The 15,804-nt window shown below is 34.1% G+C and overlaps 1 protein-coding gene across 17 annotated transcripts in view; it reads right to left on the bottom strand.

The window, feature by feature from the left end:
• Window positions 1–2,093: 2,093 nt before the first annotated feature.
• The window catches only part of Klc (kinesin light chain), a 59,167-nt gene continuing 45,456 nt past the window's right edge, over window positions 2,094–15,804 (bottom strand). For 7 of the 17 annotated variants that reach the window (XM_073090102.1, XM_073089547.1, XM_073090168.1 and 4 more), the window contains 5 exons: window positions 14,319–14,428; window positions 13,729–13,845; window positions 12,815–12,829; window positions 10,596–10,664; window positions 6,217–6,637 (listed from right to left, as the gene is read on the bottom strand). In XM_073090102.1, the coding sequence (XP_072946203.1) occupies window positions 6,542–6,637; window positions 10,596–10,664; window positions 12,815–12,829; window positions 13,729–13,845; window positions 14,319–14,428 (407 nt within the window). In that variant the 3' untranslated portion in view covers window positions 6,217–6,541. Of the gene's footprint in view, window positions 2,238–6,216; window positions 6,638–10,595; window positions 10,665–11,261; window positions 11,331–12,814; window positions 12,830–13,728; window positions 13,846–14,318; window positions 14,429–15,804 lie in introns of those variants that run through there. The other 10 variants (XM_073090247.1, XM_073090320.1, XM_073089615.1 and 7 more) reach the window with 10 other exon arrangements.

Genomic DNA, 15,804 nt, shown 5'->3' with positions numbered 1-15,804 from the left:
TTAGACCAACTACATCATACCACAAACGTACTATTCTAATCAAGGAAATGATTTTAGGAATAATATAACGGCAGGTATAATATTATGATCCACAAAGTTTTCTGCACTAAAACTTGTCAACTTTGACAACTGAATATTAGATACTTATCTAAAGTACCTAAATATGTATATCGTAAGAATAAGATTTATGGGATATAAAACTAATGTACCTATAGAATACCTTGTATACCTATAGGTCTGAGACTCCTTCTTATTTTATCATATTTTATTTTATCTTTATCATATTTTAACAAGTTCATATCAACTGATTTGTGTAATCTTTAAACCTTTTATAGGAAAAAGTCTAACGTGTGTGTAAGTATACATAGTACTTAGTAGGTACATAGTTCAAATTGAAGGTAGGTACTTATATCTTGTTAATAACCAGAAATGTTACTGTACATATATTTACTTCATAAATGATGTGGTCTACGCCAATAATTAAATAAAACTTCAATGTAGCTTTAAAATATTTTATTGACGTTATATAAGATACGTAACACAAGCTGAGATCAATCGAAAAATGCTTTGAAATGCTATATTGCGTATAAAATATTATGCATGGAATGTACGAATTTGCAACTGAGCAGTGTGATGATGCTCTAATCTCCTAAGTATGAGATACACATTTTTATTTTATTACTCTCTACCTCCAATGTAAAACTTTTTAACAGATTATTAAGGTAGATGCTTACAATTATTTTCTTAATTAATTCTTAGCTAAAATGTCCAACTACTTAATACGCAATATACCATTATGCTCTAATATTAAAGCTTTTATTTTTTAATAAACGCAATTGATTAAGACTAAGTATAAAAAATACCGCTGGTCAATATTAGGTAAATAATGTTTGTGATAAACCAAGTCATTAAATTTAAAGTCTAAATGATATCCAGAAAATGTATTGTTCCTTTTTTTAAATTCAGAATACATTATGCTGACACAGCGTTTTGCATGTACCTACACATTAGGTAAGTATAATTATTATCTATGAATAATTCAATCATTTAAATTGTAAGCTGAAATATTTCTACTACATTCTATATCCATGCATATGAAATCAAAGAATGTTTTGTTAAACTATCTCGATATAATGATTTGCCAAATACTTAAGTAATTCTGAAACAATAATCGTTCGATGTTTATGTTTCTTTTCTCAAAATTAAACTATTTAGCAATTACTTTAAAATTCTCTCTCACGATTCAGATATTTACTTACATCTAAAAATAAAAATAGCACAATAAATAAATAGCGCTTAAAACTAAGTGTGGATAATAATTCTAAATTTAATTTGTGGTTTTCGATAGCATTAAAGTGCTTCAAATACTGAAAATAAGTTTCATTGCCGTTGACCAACTAACACAATATACTAGGTCACGTATGAATCTACGTAGGCCAAAGCCTAAATTTAGTAATAAAATATAGCAACAAAAGCTCTGCAATACGTTCACTTATTTCTAGTTTAAAATTTCCATCTTGGTTATTCATATTTTTGGGAAACCTTTACGTTTCCTACTTTTCATCGCATCGTCTAAAAGTTGTCTTTCTACTACATTTAATTTATTAAAGTACATAGACTGCTATTAGTCTTCATTTTATACCTATGAATAGTAGCCACAAATTTATAAAAGCACCCGAGTCAATGTACCTTAATTTTTTCGTATATTTTTTAATTTTCAAGATAAACAAATTAACAAACATCACGCATAGATACTATTTTAAATGCTTTGTGATCACGCCCCGTTCACAGTAACTTGTCAACTCATTACCTGACTTTCTGTTTGGATGAAGTACTTATACAAAATTGTTTGTCTTTAAACATCTATGGAATAGTATATTAAAAAAGAGGCGGTTTTCATTTTTGTGAGATTTAAGTTTTCTATTTTTTTAATCTTATCTCATAAAAATCTCATAATGGCTTTGAAAACTACCTCTTTTTTATTACCTACCTATTATCATTGACTTTAGAATTAGTTCCTAACGTGTCCGCTACACTTATCCTATGTTGTCCAAAACTTAATCGTACGTCCAAAACTTAATCGTACGTATCATGAGTGTAATCCCAGTATCCGAACGAAGGTGCAGGTGATGTACTTGATGACGAAGGTAGTCCTGCGAGTGGGCGTGGGCGTGGGCTACCGCGGCGGCGGCGGCGGCGCGCTACTGAGCGCGGACAGGGAGCTTGCGCGTTTCATGCTGTCGTCGGAAATATAACATCAGCATAGAATACAACAGAACATTGTTTTACTATGGGTGCAAGTGCTGATATGACTAAAATGTCTATAAGTGTACTCTGAACGTGATATTATTTTAAATGAAAATAAAATATGAATGACTTACTGCTTTACCACAATATATTTCTCTCGACTCGTTATTGTAAAGGTTTATTTTCTTAGTTAAGTTGATTCTTTTTTTTTATGTTACGGTATAAATTACATACACAAAAAAGGAAAAATGAAATGTGCATTTCGGTAAATAAAATGTATACATGTAAACATAAAAACGTAAATATAATAACGGATTTTGATTCGTTAGAAACATTATATTTTATCTGTGATCATAACCGCGTGATATCGCGCCAAATTGTATGACTGTTTTATTGTTTCAGCGTCTATTTCCATGACCGGGGTTTCCAAAAGACTCTTGCGATTCAGTTACCTCAATAGCTTTTGAAGTCCCCTAAACAGTGCTACGCATGGTTCCCCGGGTGTTTGTATTTCCAGTCTCCCCAAAGACGCTATTTAGGTCTCCCGAACCACGTCTTATCTCGATTCCTAAACCGTAGCATTCTGCCATCCCCGTTATCCCCAAACGACACTAACTCATTTTCCAAATTATCTAAGAAAATGCTACCACCGGTTTTCCAAACTCTATCCCCAATCTCCCTAACGCCCTGCCCTCGGTTACCACTTGGGGCGCACGTAGTCATAGGCGGCAGGAGCGAAGTAATTTACAACTCGCCGTTCCTCAATCGGTTATTCCACTAGCGTCAACTTCGTCCCCAAACGACAATTTCTCTAACGTTTTGTGCGATTTACACTTGCCCAAACGACAAATCCCTTAGAAATTACTATCCACGATTTCCCCAGTCCCCAGTTCTCCGAGGTCCCCGTTACCTTTCAGCGCGCGCGTAGTCTAGAGGCGGCAGGAGCGCGGAAAGGTCATAGGTCCCCGTTCTTCAACTGTCCCCGTTTCTTCAACTAGTGTCAACTAAGTTCCACCGATTCTTCACGTAGCGTCAACTAAGTTTCCCCGATTCATCAACTAAGTTTCTCCAAATTACTATCGCGCGACTTCTAGTTGTCCAAAAGGCAAATCCCTCAGAAAATGCTATCACCGGTTCCCCCAACCACCCCCAGTCCCCCGAGATCCCCGGTTTCCCCCGTCCCCAGTTCCCCGAGGTCCCCGTTACCTCTCGGGGCGCGCGTAGTCTAGAGGCGGCAGGAGCGCGGAGCGGCCGGCCAGGCGGCGCAGCAGCCGCGCGGAGGAGCGCCGCAGCGACTCGCGCAGCCGCCGCACCGCGCCCGCGCCCTGCCGCCCGTGTTATGCAATTTACACTCCGGATTCGAACGGGATTTGGGGGATGGGGTCATGTTTTGTGGGGGAGGATGTACATCAAGGAATGCGTCTAGGGTTGCCATCCGTACTTTATAAGATAGTCAAGTGGCCGCGCGCCATGACTTAATTCGATCGTGGCGGTTAGCAGTATTTTAAATTCAAGGTCGCCGATGCAGAAGAATTAATTGTCAACTGTCCTGCTGATCATGGGTCTCCTCTCAAAAAGAATAAAGTTCATTATTTCAGATTAACACACTATACTGTGAGAGGTCAAATTACGCATAATTATTCTATTTTTACGTTTATGAAAGGTAACACTAAAAGGGAGTCTGTAAATGTAATTAAACATACTTATCTATGACAATACTGACAATATTGACGTACTTAAAGATGGAAGTTGTACAGATAATTTATTATTTACTTATTTTTCGTCGACCGCTGATTTACTAAATAAATTAAATTAAAATAGTACCTTATTGTCACATGTTTTTTTACAGGTAGTAAATATTTGCTTTGTATTTATATTTTGGTTCAAAAAAGATGGCAACCCTAAATACTCAAAATTTAATTTTTATACGGGAGTTTGAATGTGTCTACGTCTAGTAAGTGAAAAGAGAGGTTTGTATATGCGAAAAGTTTGAGGGGGAGCTCTAAAATTCGAGGACTTTCTCTACGCCTTGTAAGAAAGGGGAAATTGCATGGCAAAAAAATGTATGGAAATAAATTACTAAGAAAGCGCCAAAGTATTGTCAGATGGTAAGGTCGTGTTTACCACTTTATTATATAATTATGATATAAATTGAATAGATAGATAACTTTAAAAATCTATTTTAAATATTTCAATGACAGTCAAATATTTTTAAGCATTTAATAGTTTAATTTTCAATATAAAAATGAGAATGAAAAAGTAAACGAGTTTACTTTTTTATTTGGATTTAATATATTCATTAACCCTTTCTGGGTATTAAACTTGACATTGAAAGGTCTGAATAAGTAATACATCAAAAGTTACACAAAATGGATCCAACTACGCGCTGTAAATGTACAGAATATAAATGAATGAGATGCTTCCATGCATCTACACAACTAACAGCGAAAGCCGTCACAACTGTGGAGTATGTCGTTTCATGCTTTGGGGTGCAGTGTGTACTCTTCCTTATAAGGACGTGTTTAATCTGTGGGCTATAAATTGCATAACACTGTAGACTCACCTTACGTCTTCGCGGTCCGTAAAGAAAATAAAAATAAAACAAAAACAAATGTTACATAAATATTTATTAACAATTTAAAATTATCATTCGACGCGGCATTGAAAATAAAAGTTAAAAACTTATTGTGACATGGAAAATGTTATTACAACGGAGATTCTTATAGCTTTTAACGTTAACTGTTTATTAAATTATTATAGTATATGCGACAATATGTCCCTTGTTTATTAAACGGTAGAGTAAATTAAAGTTCGCATTCTCAAGCAGCACCCACATACAGATAAAAATCAATGTATATAAAAATACTATAATATATTTATACCTACTCTCACATAAAGCTTAGACCGAAAACATACGCTACACTGGAATGAAAGTTGTAAGCATAATATTACTGACATTGAAGAGAATCGATTAAAATAAAACATCGATACAACCAGAAACAATTCGTTTGAACACATTCACTAAAAAATCACAATCCTTACGATATTCATGCAATATTCTAATAAGAACATTTACAAGTATATCAGCAAATAATAAAATTATATCGTAAGCTAATAAAAACGAAATAGAAAAATCGTTGTTTCGGACATGCACAGATTAATAATTATAATTATGCCATAAATAATAATAATTACCAAGACACCACAATGTAATAAATGCAAATTCAAAATTCAGATTCGTAGGCGGAGTTGCATTCTAAATAAATGTAGAAAAAAAGTATATTTTTAAACATTCGTATAAATTGTGTAAATCTTAAATGAGTTATAAAGCTAATATATAATTCAATGTACACAAGAAAACATTTTCATACAATGTGAACGGAAAACTGTTCATTAGGCTACAATAATCCAGAACACAACACTTACACACAATATGTTCAGAACATTGTTTCCTAGTTAATGAGGCTTTATGATAATAACTCGCGACATTAAGGTGTTAAAATATCTAGGTAGAAACCGACGCTCACGAAAAAATATCTCCTTTCAAAACTAACAATTGCAAATTTTAACATAAATATTTAAAATAAATATTACTTCAATTTACTATTTCCATGAAAACATTTATTTAACGAGAACAATTATAACAATTATCCTTAAGGCAATGATTTATCTAAAACGCAACTCCGCGACCGCTAACAAAATGTCATGATGTTAAAATATGTTTAAAAAACTTTGCACCGTCTATTATAATAATAAAATAATATTTATTATACTTTAAAATAAATCTTTCAGCAGGACGGTTCACGTGCTTCGATAATAAAATTTCTCTATCACACCACAATATGTATTTTTAATATTTTTTAAAATATTATATTTTTCATAAAATTATCCCTACCGCATGCTAATAAATAATACTAAGCTACTATGCCTATTATTTTGTATTTTATTGAGACAAACAATCTAAAATGATGTATCATTAAAAAGAAAAATAAAAAGAAATGTTCATAGTGAACACTACAAACATATCGATCTCATGAAATACAAATGAATAGGCGTTAACTGAGTGTGAACGCGAGTGGTCCTAGAATTATAATGAGCGGATAAAACCCCCATACTCGGGAACAAGGAGCGATTATTAAAACTACTAAATTGCCTTCGGAAGTCCTTTTCAGTTAAAAGGCAATGTCTGAAAACGCCTCCTCGCCTATTATCGAGTACGAAGGCTTAAGGACCGTTCGCATTGTAAGCGAGTGATTACTTATACGATTCCTACATAGCTAGGCCTTATTCTAGACTACTGGTGCGGCGCATTGCTCCCCGTGTTGATACCTAGCGCATTGAACAGTTTCGACTTTAGGTTCATGCGGGGCTCACTCGCCTGATTCGTGCCCTATAATGAGAAAACAAAACAAAACTAAATCATAATGTGCAAAATAAAATCAATAAGCGTGAATTTGTGAACCTTTAGAATTAAAGTGAATTGTACAAAATCATCAAAAATATAACCAAAATCGAAAAATAAATGATTACAAATTACTTGAATTCTAAAGGTGCGATATGTGCTCGTGTGATGTCCGTATGTACAGTAACACAAATGACAAAGCGAAACAAATTACATATGTACAAGTTTGGAATGTATTTGGCGTATGTACACTTCCCGATGCGTTGAAAATGAATGAAATTTATTACAATATGAATAATTTACTTAAAATACTCAATCTTTAAAGAAGCTTTACAGCCCTATAATATACAGGGTGAATTTTTAAAACGGGCCTTCAGGGCCAAATCCGAAACTATAAGGATTAGCGAAAAATGCTGAAAGGAGTTACGAGGCCGATTTTGATAAAAACTAAAACCGCATCATTAGTTTTTTAAAATATCTTTTACCCTAGCCGGGAATCGAACGAGTTCATTTTTAAAAAAATTACACCCTCTATATTATTCTACCATCTGATAGTGTCGCTTATAAGGATCAAATTCTGGGAAGTAATGTTATGTGACAAATTAAAGGAAAAGGAAAATTTTGAAGAAAATACATATTTTTCCATACATTGCCATACTAATCCTTAAGGATTATACATAACAAATGATTTATGTGTAATTCTTTAGAAACATACGTAAGTCATACCATTGAAGAATTTGTTGGTTAATCAACTAATTATTCGATGTTATAACCCTGACATACGGCTTAGTATGAGAAAGTAATAGTTTGGCAAGTAAATTACCGCCGTTTTTAGGATTTATTTTTTAATAAAAATAGATAAGTGATTAAATAGTAAATTGTTATTGTTTGTTGTTTATAACTACGTTTCAACAGTAAATATAATTTTCTATATCTCTTTGTTTAGTTATCACTCGGATTTGACTCGAAAAAGACATTCTCGCAAATTGTCAATTTTACATCTGTATTAAACGAAACTCCGCCCATAGCAAGTTAAATCTATTATAATGGTCCTAAAAGTAACCTTAACTAAGTTGGACATAAAAATATAAATTCTTGAAGAACAAAACGTCCATTTCGAATGATTTGAAACATTGAGCCAAAAAATTGTTAATACGCGAAATGTTTAAATTGATGAATGGCGGGAACTTAACTGCCAAATTAATATCAAAAAGTATGTATTTTCTAAAAATTGAGGCTTTTCCTTTAGTTTGTCATTTATCATTACTTACCAGATTTTGATCCTTATAAGCAACACTATCAGATAGTGGAATAATATAGAGGGTGTATTTTTTCTCAAAATGAACTCGTTCGATTCCCGGCTAGGGAAAAAGTTATTTTAAAAAAGTAATGATGCAGTTTTAGTTTTTATCAAAATCGGCCTCGTAACTCCTTTCAGCATTTTTCGCTAATCCTTATAGTTTCGGATTTGGCCCTGAAGGCCCGTTTTAAAAATTCACCCTGTATATCTGTTTCTATTCTACGTCTAATTTCTAATAATCATCTGGACTACGGGCGTTAGAAATGAATAAGTGTTTGATAGAAATAATCGTTTTATTCATTAAGATTTTATTAGTTCACCCACATACATAAAGGAAGTAAAACTTATACATTTTTATTATTTAATTAAAATATAATCTATGTATAAATGCTTCACTGATTATTGCATTTAATTAACATGTATAAGTCAATATCATACTTAGTAGTTCTTTCTAAATATGGAAATTATGAAAAAATGACAAATAATATTTTATCTGTCATTATTTTTGTGGTAAACTCTTATGTAAAGCGAATACTACGTTATTGCATGTGCTCAATTAATAAATTATGATAACACTATCATAGTGCATATGTGAAAGTACCCAGTTGACAAATTATTTTATTATCTGTCACTATTACTTATAGTAGAGCCCTACTTAGAATACCTACCGACAATATATGCTCAATTATGAATAAATTGTAAATTAAATTATCAATGTGCATCAAATAAAAAATACATATAAATGCAGTATCCATGGAGTATAACGACACCACTATGACCAAGCATGTAATGATGGAACATATATTGACATCTACATAACTCAACTCCAGATAATTCGTGAAATAATTGAAGCTTAAGTTTATCCCGAACTAGATTTAAAGTGTAAGTGGTAAGTCTATATCAAACTTCTTTCATATAATGATGGGGTATGGTTACCATAAGTAGCGAGTATTTAAGAAAAATACGTCATTGGAATGAAAACTTTGTTTCTTATAATTATAGTTAGTTATAATTATTTGTTTCTTACTGAACCATAGGCAAAATCACCATAAATAGTAGTGCCTATGAACCGGATATAATTCACTTCCTGGTATAACATTAGTGATCAGTCAGATTTTCAAAGCCCACGCCCATGACTTATAATGGAATAGAGGTCAGAGCAGCGCTAAAAACTGTCAAAACACATATATAGTGACATAAAATTACATGTCAGATGAATATCTATTATTTTTTTACCAATTGTAAGAGGCATCTTTTATATTGCTTTGGTGTAAAATTATAACAGGGAAATTAACAAACAATAGTTGTTCTAACCTGTTCCTAAATAAAAAAAAAAAACTATTTCAACTGACAAATTATACATACCCCTAGAAAGTTTATACGAGTATTTAAATGCATTTCATTTCTTTCACCTCAACTTTGTCTTTGAGTTGGCCAAAGAAAATCGGACGACATTAATAAAAATCGAATGGTGCAGTGGGACGCTACACATACCCATAGGCAATATCATAGACAAATCAATCAGCTACCAAATGACTTAATCGTAACAGAAGCACGAATACCTCACCCACAGAAGTGTCCCCATTAACCTAATACGTGAACAATTTATACAAAGACATTCCGTTCCACAAGTCAGCAATACTGAATACAGTGCACAACACATACCGGTGCTTTTGCGGACATTTACAACATTCACTTTAGCGTGACATTCACAGAGGTTGCTGGAAAAACATTGGAATAAATTTTGAATTTAATTTGATGATATAATTTTGAATGTTGGATTCGAATTTGTTTTTCCAGCAACGCGCATTTGGCTAAGTCGTTAGGCAACTAGTAGCACGGGAAAGATCGACACTTTATGTAGCAGCAGAAATAAACTTACTGGAATCATCAGTAAATAAAGAAATAACGAATTACTGGTTAATTTTCAATTACCTACTATGGTTTGCTGTGGGCCTTATAGCTCTAATGAAACATTTTTTTATTATACTAAATTACTTTAATAACACGTTTTAATTGTCTCAATAAACATTAATAATTAATTTCTCTTCCTTCCCCTCACATTCGCATATAGCATATTCAAAATTCTACTCTTTAAACCCCTAGTACATAAGAATGACAAGAACTAAGGTAAGTAGTAATTCATTCTTTTTGGGAATGAAATGTAATTTTAACATTCACAGTTTATTCTGTGGCGACCGATATGCAGCTGTTTTGTAAATAGAAGTAACATGGAATATATGTGATGATAAGAGACTACTGAATCTAAAACACATCTGTAGTCAACCATACTGACTTTGACTTTATTATAATTTTGTACGTCAGTGATGATAAAATGCATAGTATTGTGTTGATAAAATATGTATATTATAAAATATGTATATTATATACATATTTTATGCTTAAGCATTCAAGAAATAAAATTGAATTGATTTGATAAAAATAGATTTCTACCTGAGGTCGACCACAGAAGAATTGCTACCTGTGAGGACGCTACGCCCACAGCAAAACAACAGTTCATTCGAAAGAAAAAAAAACTCCTTTTTATTCTATCCCTCTGGATCTAGATAATGTCCATCTTTCCCGTCAACCGAACGCGTGACGACACACAAAGCGTCAACACACAGAGCGGGCTGCGCGCCTCACCTCGTCGTGGTCGTCGTGCGCGGCGGGCGGACGGCCGCGCGCGCGCGACTGCTTCATGATGTCCAGCGCCTACAAGGGCAACCTCACTTATACTGTACCACTTTATACCTATTTTAATTTTACATCTTAATTGTTTCAAAAAACATTAATAACTATTTTCCTCTTTCACCCACATTTGCATATAGCATATTCAACAACATTCTACTTTATAAACCCATAGAACATAAGGATGTCAGGAACTAAAGGTAAGTAGTAATTCATTCTTCTTGCGAATGAAATGTTATTTTAACATTCACTCTGTATTCTGTGGCGACCGTTACGAAGCTTTTTTTTTTAAATAAGAGTAGCATGAAATTTATCTGATAATATGAGACTACTGATGCTTACTGCCATTAGTTAACTCCCTGATAAAATTTGATGTCTATCTGCGGTCGACCACAGATGCATTGCTAACTTTTAATCCAATCTTGGAACGCTTTGGAAAAGTATGCCCGAGCTACGTTGCCAAGTGATTTATAAAGACTAACCCACAGCAAAACAACAGTACAGTCCATTCGAAAAATTCTCAATCACTCTATATATAAATCGCGTGAATCTTTCCCGTCAACCGAACGCGTGGCGACATACAAAGCGTCAACACACAGGACCCAGAGCTCAGGGCGTCACCTCGTCGCGGTCGTCGTGCGCGGCGGGCGGGCGGCCGCGCGCGCGCGACTGCTTCACGATGTCCAGCGCCTACAAGCCGGCAACCTCACTTACACTGTACCACTTTATATCAAGACGGTTTCGATTTTGCTATTTTAATTTAAGGCCAATTTGATGTATTACTGTACGATCCATTGACGCAATGGCGCAACATTTTGTGATTTTTAGGGCCAATTTGAAGTAATTTTGATGTCAATAATTTACTCTATGACAGTAGTTATCGAACATATCAGTAACCAACTTAAAAAAATGATACAATGATAACTATAAAAGCATCACTGCCTGAGGTCTACGTTGAAAAACCTTATTGTCACCACTCGGCCTGAACATACCTTTCAAATCAGCTATCATCAATCAAAAACTATTAAAAGGCAAAAATCATCATGGTGCCATCTTTTCGAATCTCCCAAAGAACTCTGCTACCTATAAACTTTTATTTATTATAACTTTATCTATAGATCGGCCAAATCTTACTGTTTAGCATAAGCTAAAACAGTAAATAAATCATCCTATACAACGTATGATTATAAAATAACCATAATATCATGAAAGTCCCTACTACAAGTAACATTCATTGTTCTGGGGATTAAAGTGGCCTTTGTATATGTATAATGAATTGCAATTACTACACTTGCATTTGTTATTTCGATAGTAGTGATTGCGATTAAATGTCAACGCTTATTGCCCATATTTATACTTAGTTATCCAAACCTAATACAATGGTTAACATATTGACTACACTCACGCAATAGTTATTATTCTATGACATAATGTAACCAATATATTAAGTATATCTAGAATACCACTAGAATAGAACTCAGAAAGTCGTTCGTATTAAATTGAAAATACAAAAATTCTTTTGGTATCTCATTTAATTCCACGATATTTAGATTCTAGATATACACAATATATTTGATTTAAAATATTTGATATTAGCTGAATATTATTATTAAGTATAATCATTGACCTACCAACAAATATATTACGCTAAATCGAATACATTTATTATTTCCCATAACAAAACTAAACATATTTTCGTAGCTATTACTTTGCTGAACTTTATTTTATCTGCATGATTCATGTTCGATCTGTTGCTTGATCAAACATTAACTGCCGCGGCATCGCTATTCATTCTTCATTTTGTAGCTCTTATTACTCGGACTATTTATCGTAGCCCAAACTCGATATTTAACATATTTTTGTATCAAACGAGCATATAGTCCACCTGATTGTAAGTTATTACCGCTCTTGGACATTTGTCATTTTCAAGGCTCAGAGACATGCTTGCTATCTGAAGTCAATCGTAGACATCTCAAGTCAAGGTCTGAAGTAGGCAAATGATAGTGAGATCAAGATGCAGTGCCACTTCCGAGAATTAAAATTGTTGCCTTATATTAATCTCAGAATTACTTTGTTGGTAGGTCAATAAATATGTATCAAATCGTATATTAAATTTACGAGAACAGGTGCGCATGTTGTTGTTTAACAGCTCTTGCTATTTTCGTGTGACTTACTTGCGGAGGGACGTGCTGGCAGCGTGCAAATCGTTAAAACAAACGTTAAAATTGTGCTTCATGGAGTAGTCGAAAAATCATACATTCAGATATTACGTATAATGTTTATGTTAGTACAGGAAAATGTAGTTTCGATATTCAGATCTAAGCTACTCAGAAACGAATAGTAAAAATACTATGGTATTGTTTGAAATACTACATAACTATTAACGTTAAGAACATTGCATGTGAGTTTAATGTCAATGTTATCGTATAATGAATAATTTACTGACATTATGGAATTTATATGAACAGTCTTAGCAGGCAGACTCAAAAAATATTATAAATTTATAATGATAGATCATCAATAAGCAAATCTAAACAAATCAATGATATTTTTTGTGTATATCAATCAGTCTAGATAGTAAGATGTAGATTATGGTGTTTTTAAATAAATATGTTTATGTCTGCATATTGTAGGCATGTGTTTATGAGTATACATATTTACTTTATGAATGGGTGCGTACGTTCATTTCATGTTGTGTGTAATGTCACGGGCGCAAACGTTTGTATGTGTCGTAAGCGCGCGTACGCGTGTATTGTCCGCGCCAAACTGCTAGTCGCATCGCAACAGCAAATTGTAGATATTAGCGGGACGAAGACAGCGCGGTACCCCCCGGCACCCCCCGCCGCCCGCTCTCACCCGCGGGGACACAGCGCAGCTAGTGTGCCCTTACGTTGCTACGGAGTATATGCTTGTAGTTGTGTTCGACCGCATTGACTCTCTGACTGACACCTGCGCGCATTAGCTTCAGAGCGGACTCGGAATTTGGCGCGGACTATACATGTGTATATGTCTTATATGTGTGTTTGCGTGTGTGTGTGTGCATATGCGTGTATCAGTGTATGTGTGTGTGTGTGTGCGTATGTCATACCTCCTTGCGCGAGCGCAGCGCGCAGTCCTCGAGCGTCTCTGCGGCCTCGTACTTGCCCTGGCGGCGGTACAGCGCGCCGAGGTTCTTCAGCGTCGTCGTCACCGTTGGCGAGTCCACCTGGAACGGTTTATTATTAGTAGAGATTCATTGATTTACCAATTAATTTTCGGATTTGCGCTTCGAATGTCCGAACTATGTAGTGGTATAATACATAAAGTGCTACAGAGGTGGACTAGTTGTCATTCGTCCAAGTAACGAATGAAAAATTAAATAATGCCATAACCTGTAGAAAAATTACACAATACAAAAGTGAAAAAAATATTATATATTAAAAAAATGTTTTAACAAATTGTACATAGAAAATAGACTCATATTGACTTAGATTGCTTTTTTTAATAAGTTATTGTTTTGCGTGTCACTTTTTTTTAAGAATGATATATGAACGGCTTAATAGTTTTCAATTAACATTTTAATCTTTGAAAACATAGTCAGACTTAAATACAACAACAACTTTCGACAAGACCAACACATTGATTATTTTTATTTAGAATGTTCTCTTGATCTACGTGTAACACATAATAGAAACGTACCTTGGCAGCCTTGTGCCAACCGCCGTACTCGCCGTACGGTGCGTTCTCCTTCTGCAAGTGTTTGTTCTCCTCGCGCTCCTCCGCCACCTGCCAGATCGGCTTGTTGTCACCTGTCACACATACACACATTTTTATATATGTACACGAATATTCAATATTATATCGTATTTCATTAGGCAGCGGTTTATATGTTAAATAGAACTAACTCTTGATTTACTGAAAGAGATTGAGTCTTATGTGAGATATCTTCGTAAGGTTAAATAAAAAAAAACATAGTAAACGTCCGCTAAGACACGTATGTACCTATTCGTTGAAAACAGTTGCCGTATGCAACACACTAAGACTATTTACTTGCAAATAGTCCTTAATAGACGACTCTTAAAATAATTGCAAAATACACAATAGGCAAATAAAATAAAATAAAAATGTGACACAAGTCGGGAAGGTGTGACACAATCGGTAGAAACAAAAATGAAAGAAAGAAAAATTAAAAATCACAAAAAAAAAAAAAAATGTATACAAAAATTAAATTACCCCTTTCCTACCTGTGCCACACATGAAAAAATCCAAACTTGTGTCACTCACCTATTTAGTCACTATTGTTACAACATGCACACCCCTCACACGCATTATAGGGTAACCAACTAAATAAAAAAATAAAATAAAAATAATTTACAACAATCATTTAATGGACATATAGAATTCATAAACGTAATTTCGAACGTATCAAAGGCGAAATTAGCTGAATTTAACAATATTTTTTGTCTATTAATAAACTGTTTTTATACCAGCGTTTGGTCTTGTATCTATAAACATTCAAAATATTATTAAAGAAAATGAATATTCAATAATTCTCAGACAATGGTATTAAGCCGTTTATGAATAAGGCGGAAAGTGTATAAAAATATAAGCACGCTGTAGTGCAAGTCAAAGCGCTCGAATACTGGCTTGTTTTTGGCAATAGTATTGCTGGTTGTATCGTCAAGTTGTCAATATTTTTGATATAGAATTAAAATAGTAAACGAGGTGGCAGTTCCCCTCAAAGTTGTTAAGCAGTAACTGCCATATGTGGACATCTGTAGTGTAACTTTAATAGGATTGAAGTCCTGCTTAGAGTACTTTGTCACGCGTGTTTACACCTGCACACGCGTCACGTCCACTCACAGGAATCAACTTGATGTATTCTCTTCGTGGGCGTATGAAAAATAGGATTCAAATAGAGGAGTGTGTAGTAGAGTCCTTAAGGTTGGTCAGTGATGCGTTGGTACCTCTGAGGAATAAGTTGCAATGCCTCGTGTTTTTCCCTTATCACATCCTTCAAATTAGAAACAGCAGCCTCTGGCATTTTTAAGGTAAGACATATGTGAAAATTATCACTTTTCACTTTTAAGCAAGTCCATTGTTTGCGAGTAATATGTAAAGAGTCATCCTAACTCGCTCGGTACCATCAAACATAGATGTAATTCGATATTACCAAAAATGTCGC

The sequence above is a fragment of the Epargyreus clarus genome, unplaced genomic scaffold (assembly GCF_041222505.1).
Source record: "Epargyreus clarus isolate Ecla_fem2 unplaced genomic scaffold, WU_Ecla_fem_2.2 ptg000001l, whole genome shotgun sequence".
Lineage (NCBI taxonomy): Eukaryota > Metazoa > Arthropoda > Insecta > Lepidoptera > Hesperiidae > Epargyreus > Epargyreus clarus.
The sequence above is the reverse complement of the archived record's forward strand: the minus strand, read 5'-3'. Positions and strand labels throughout refer to the sequence as shown.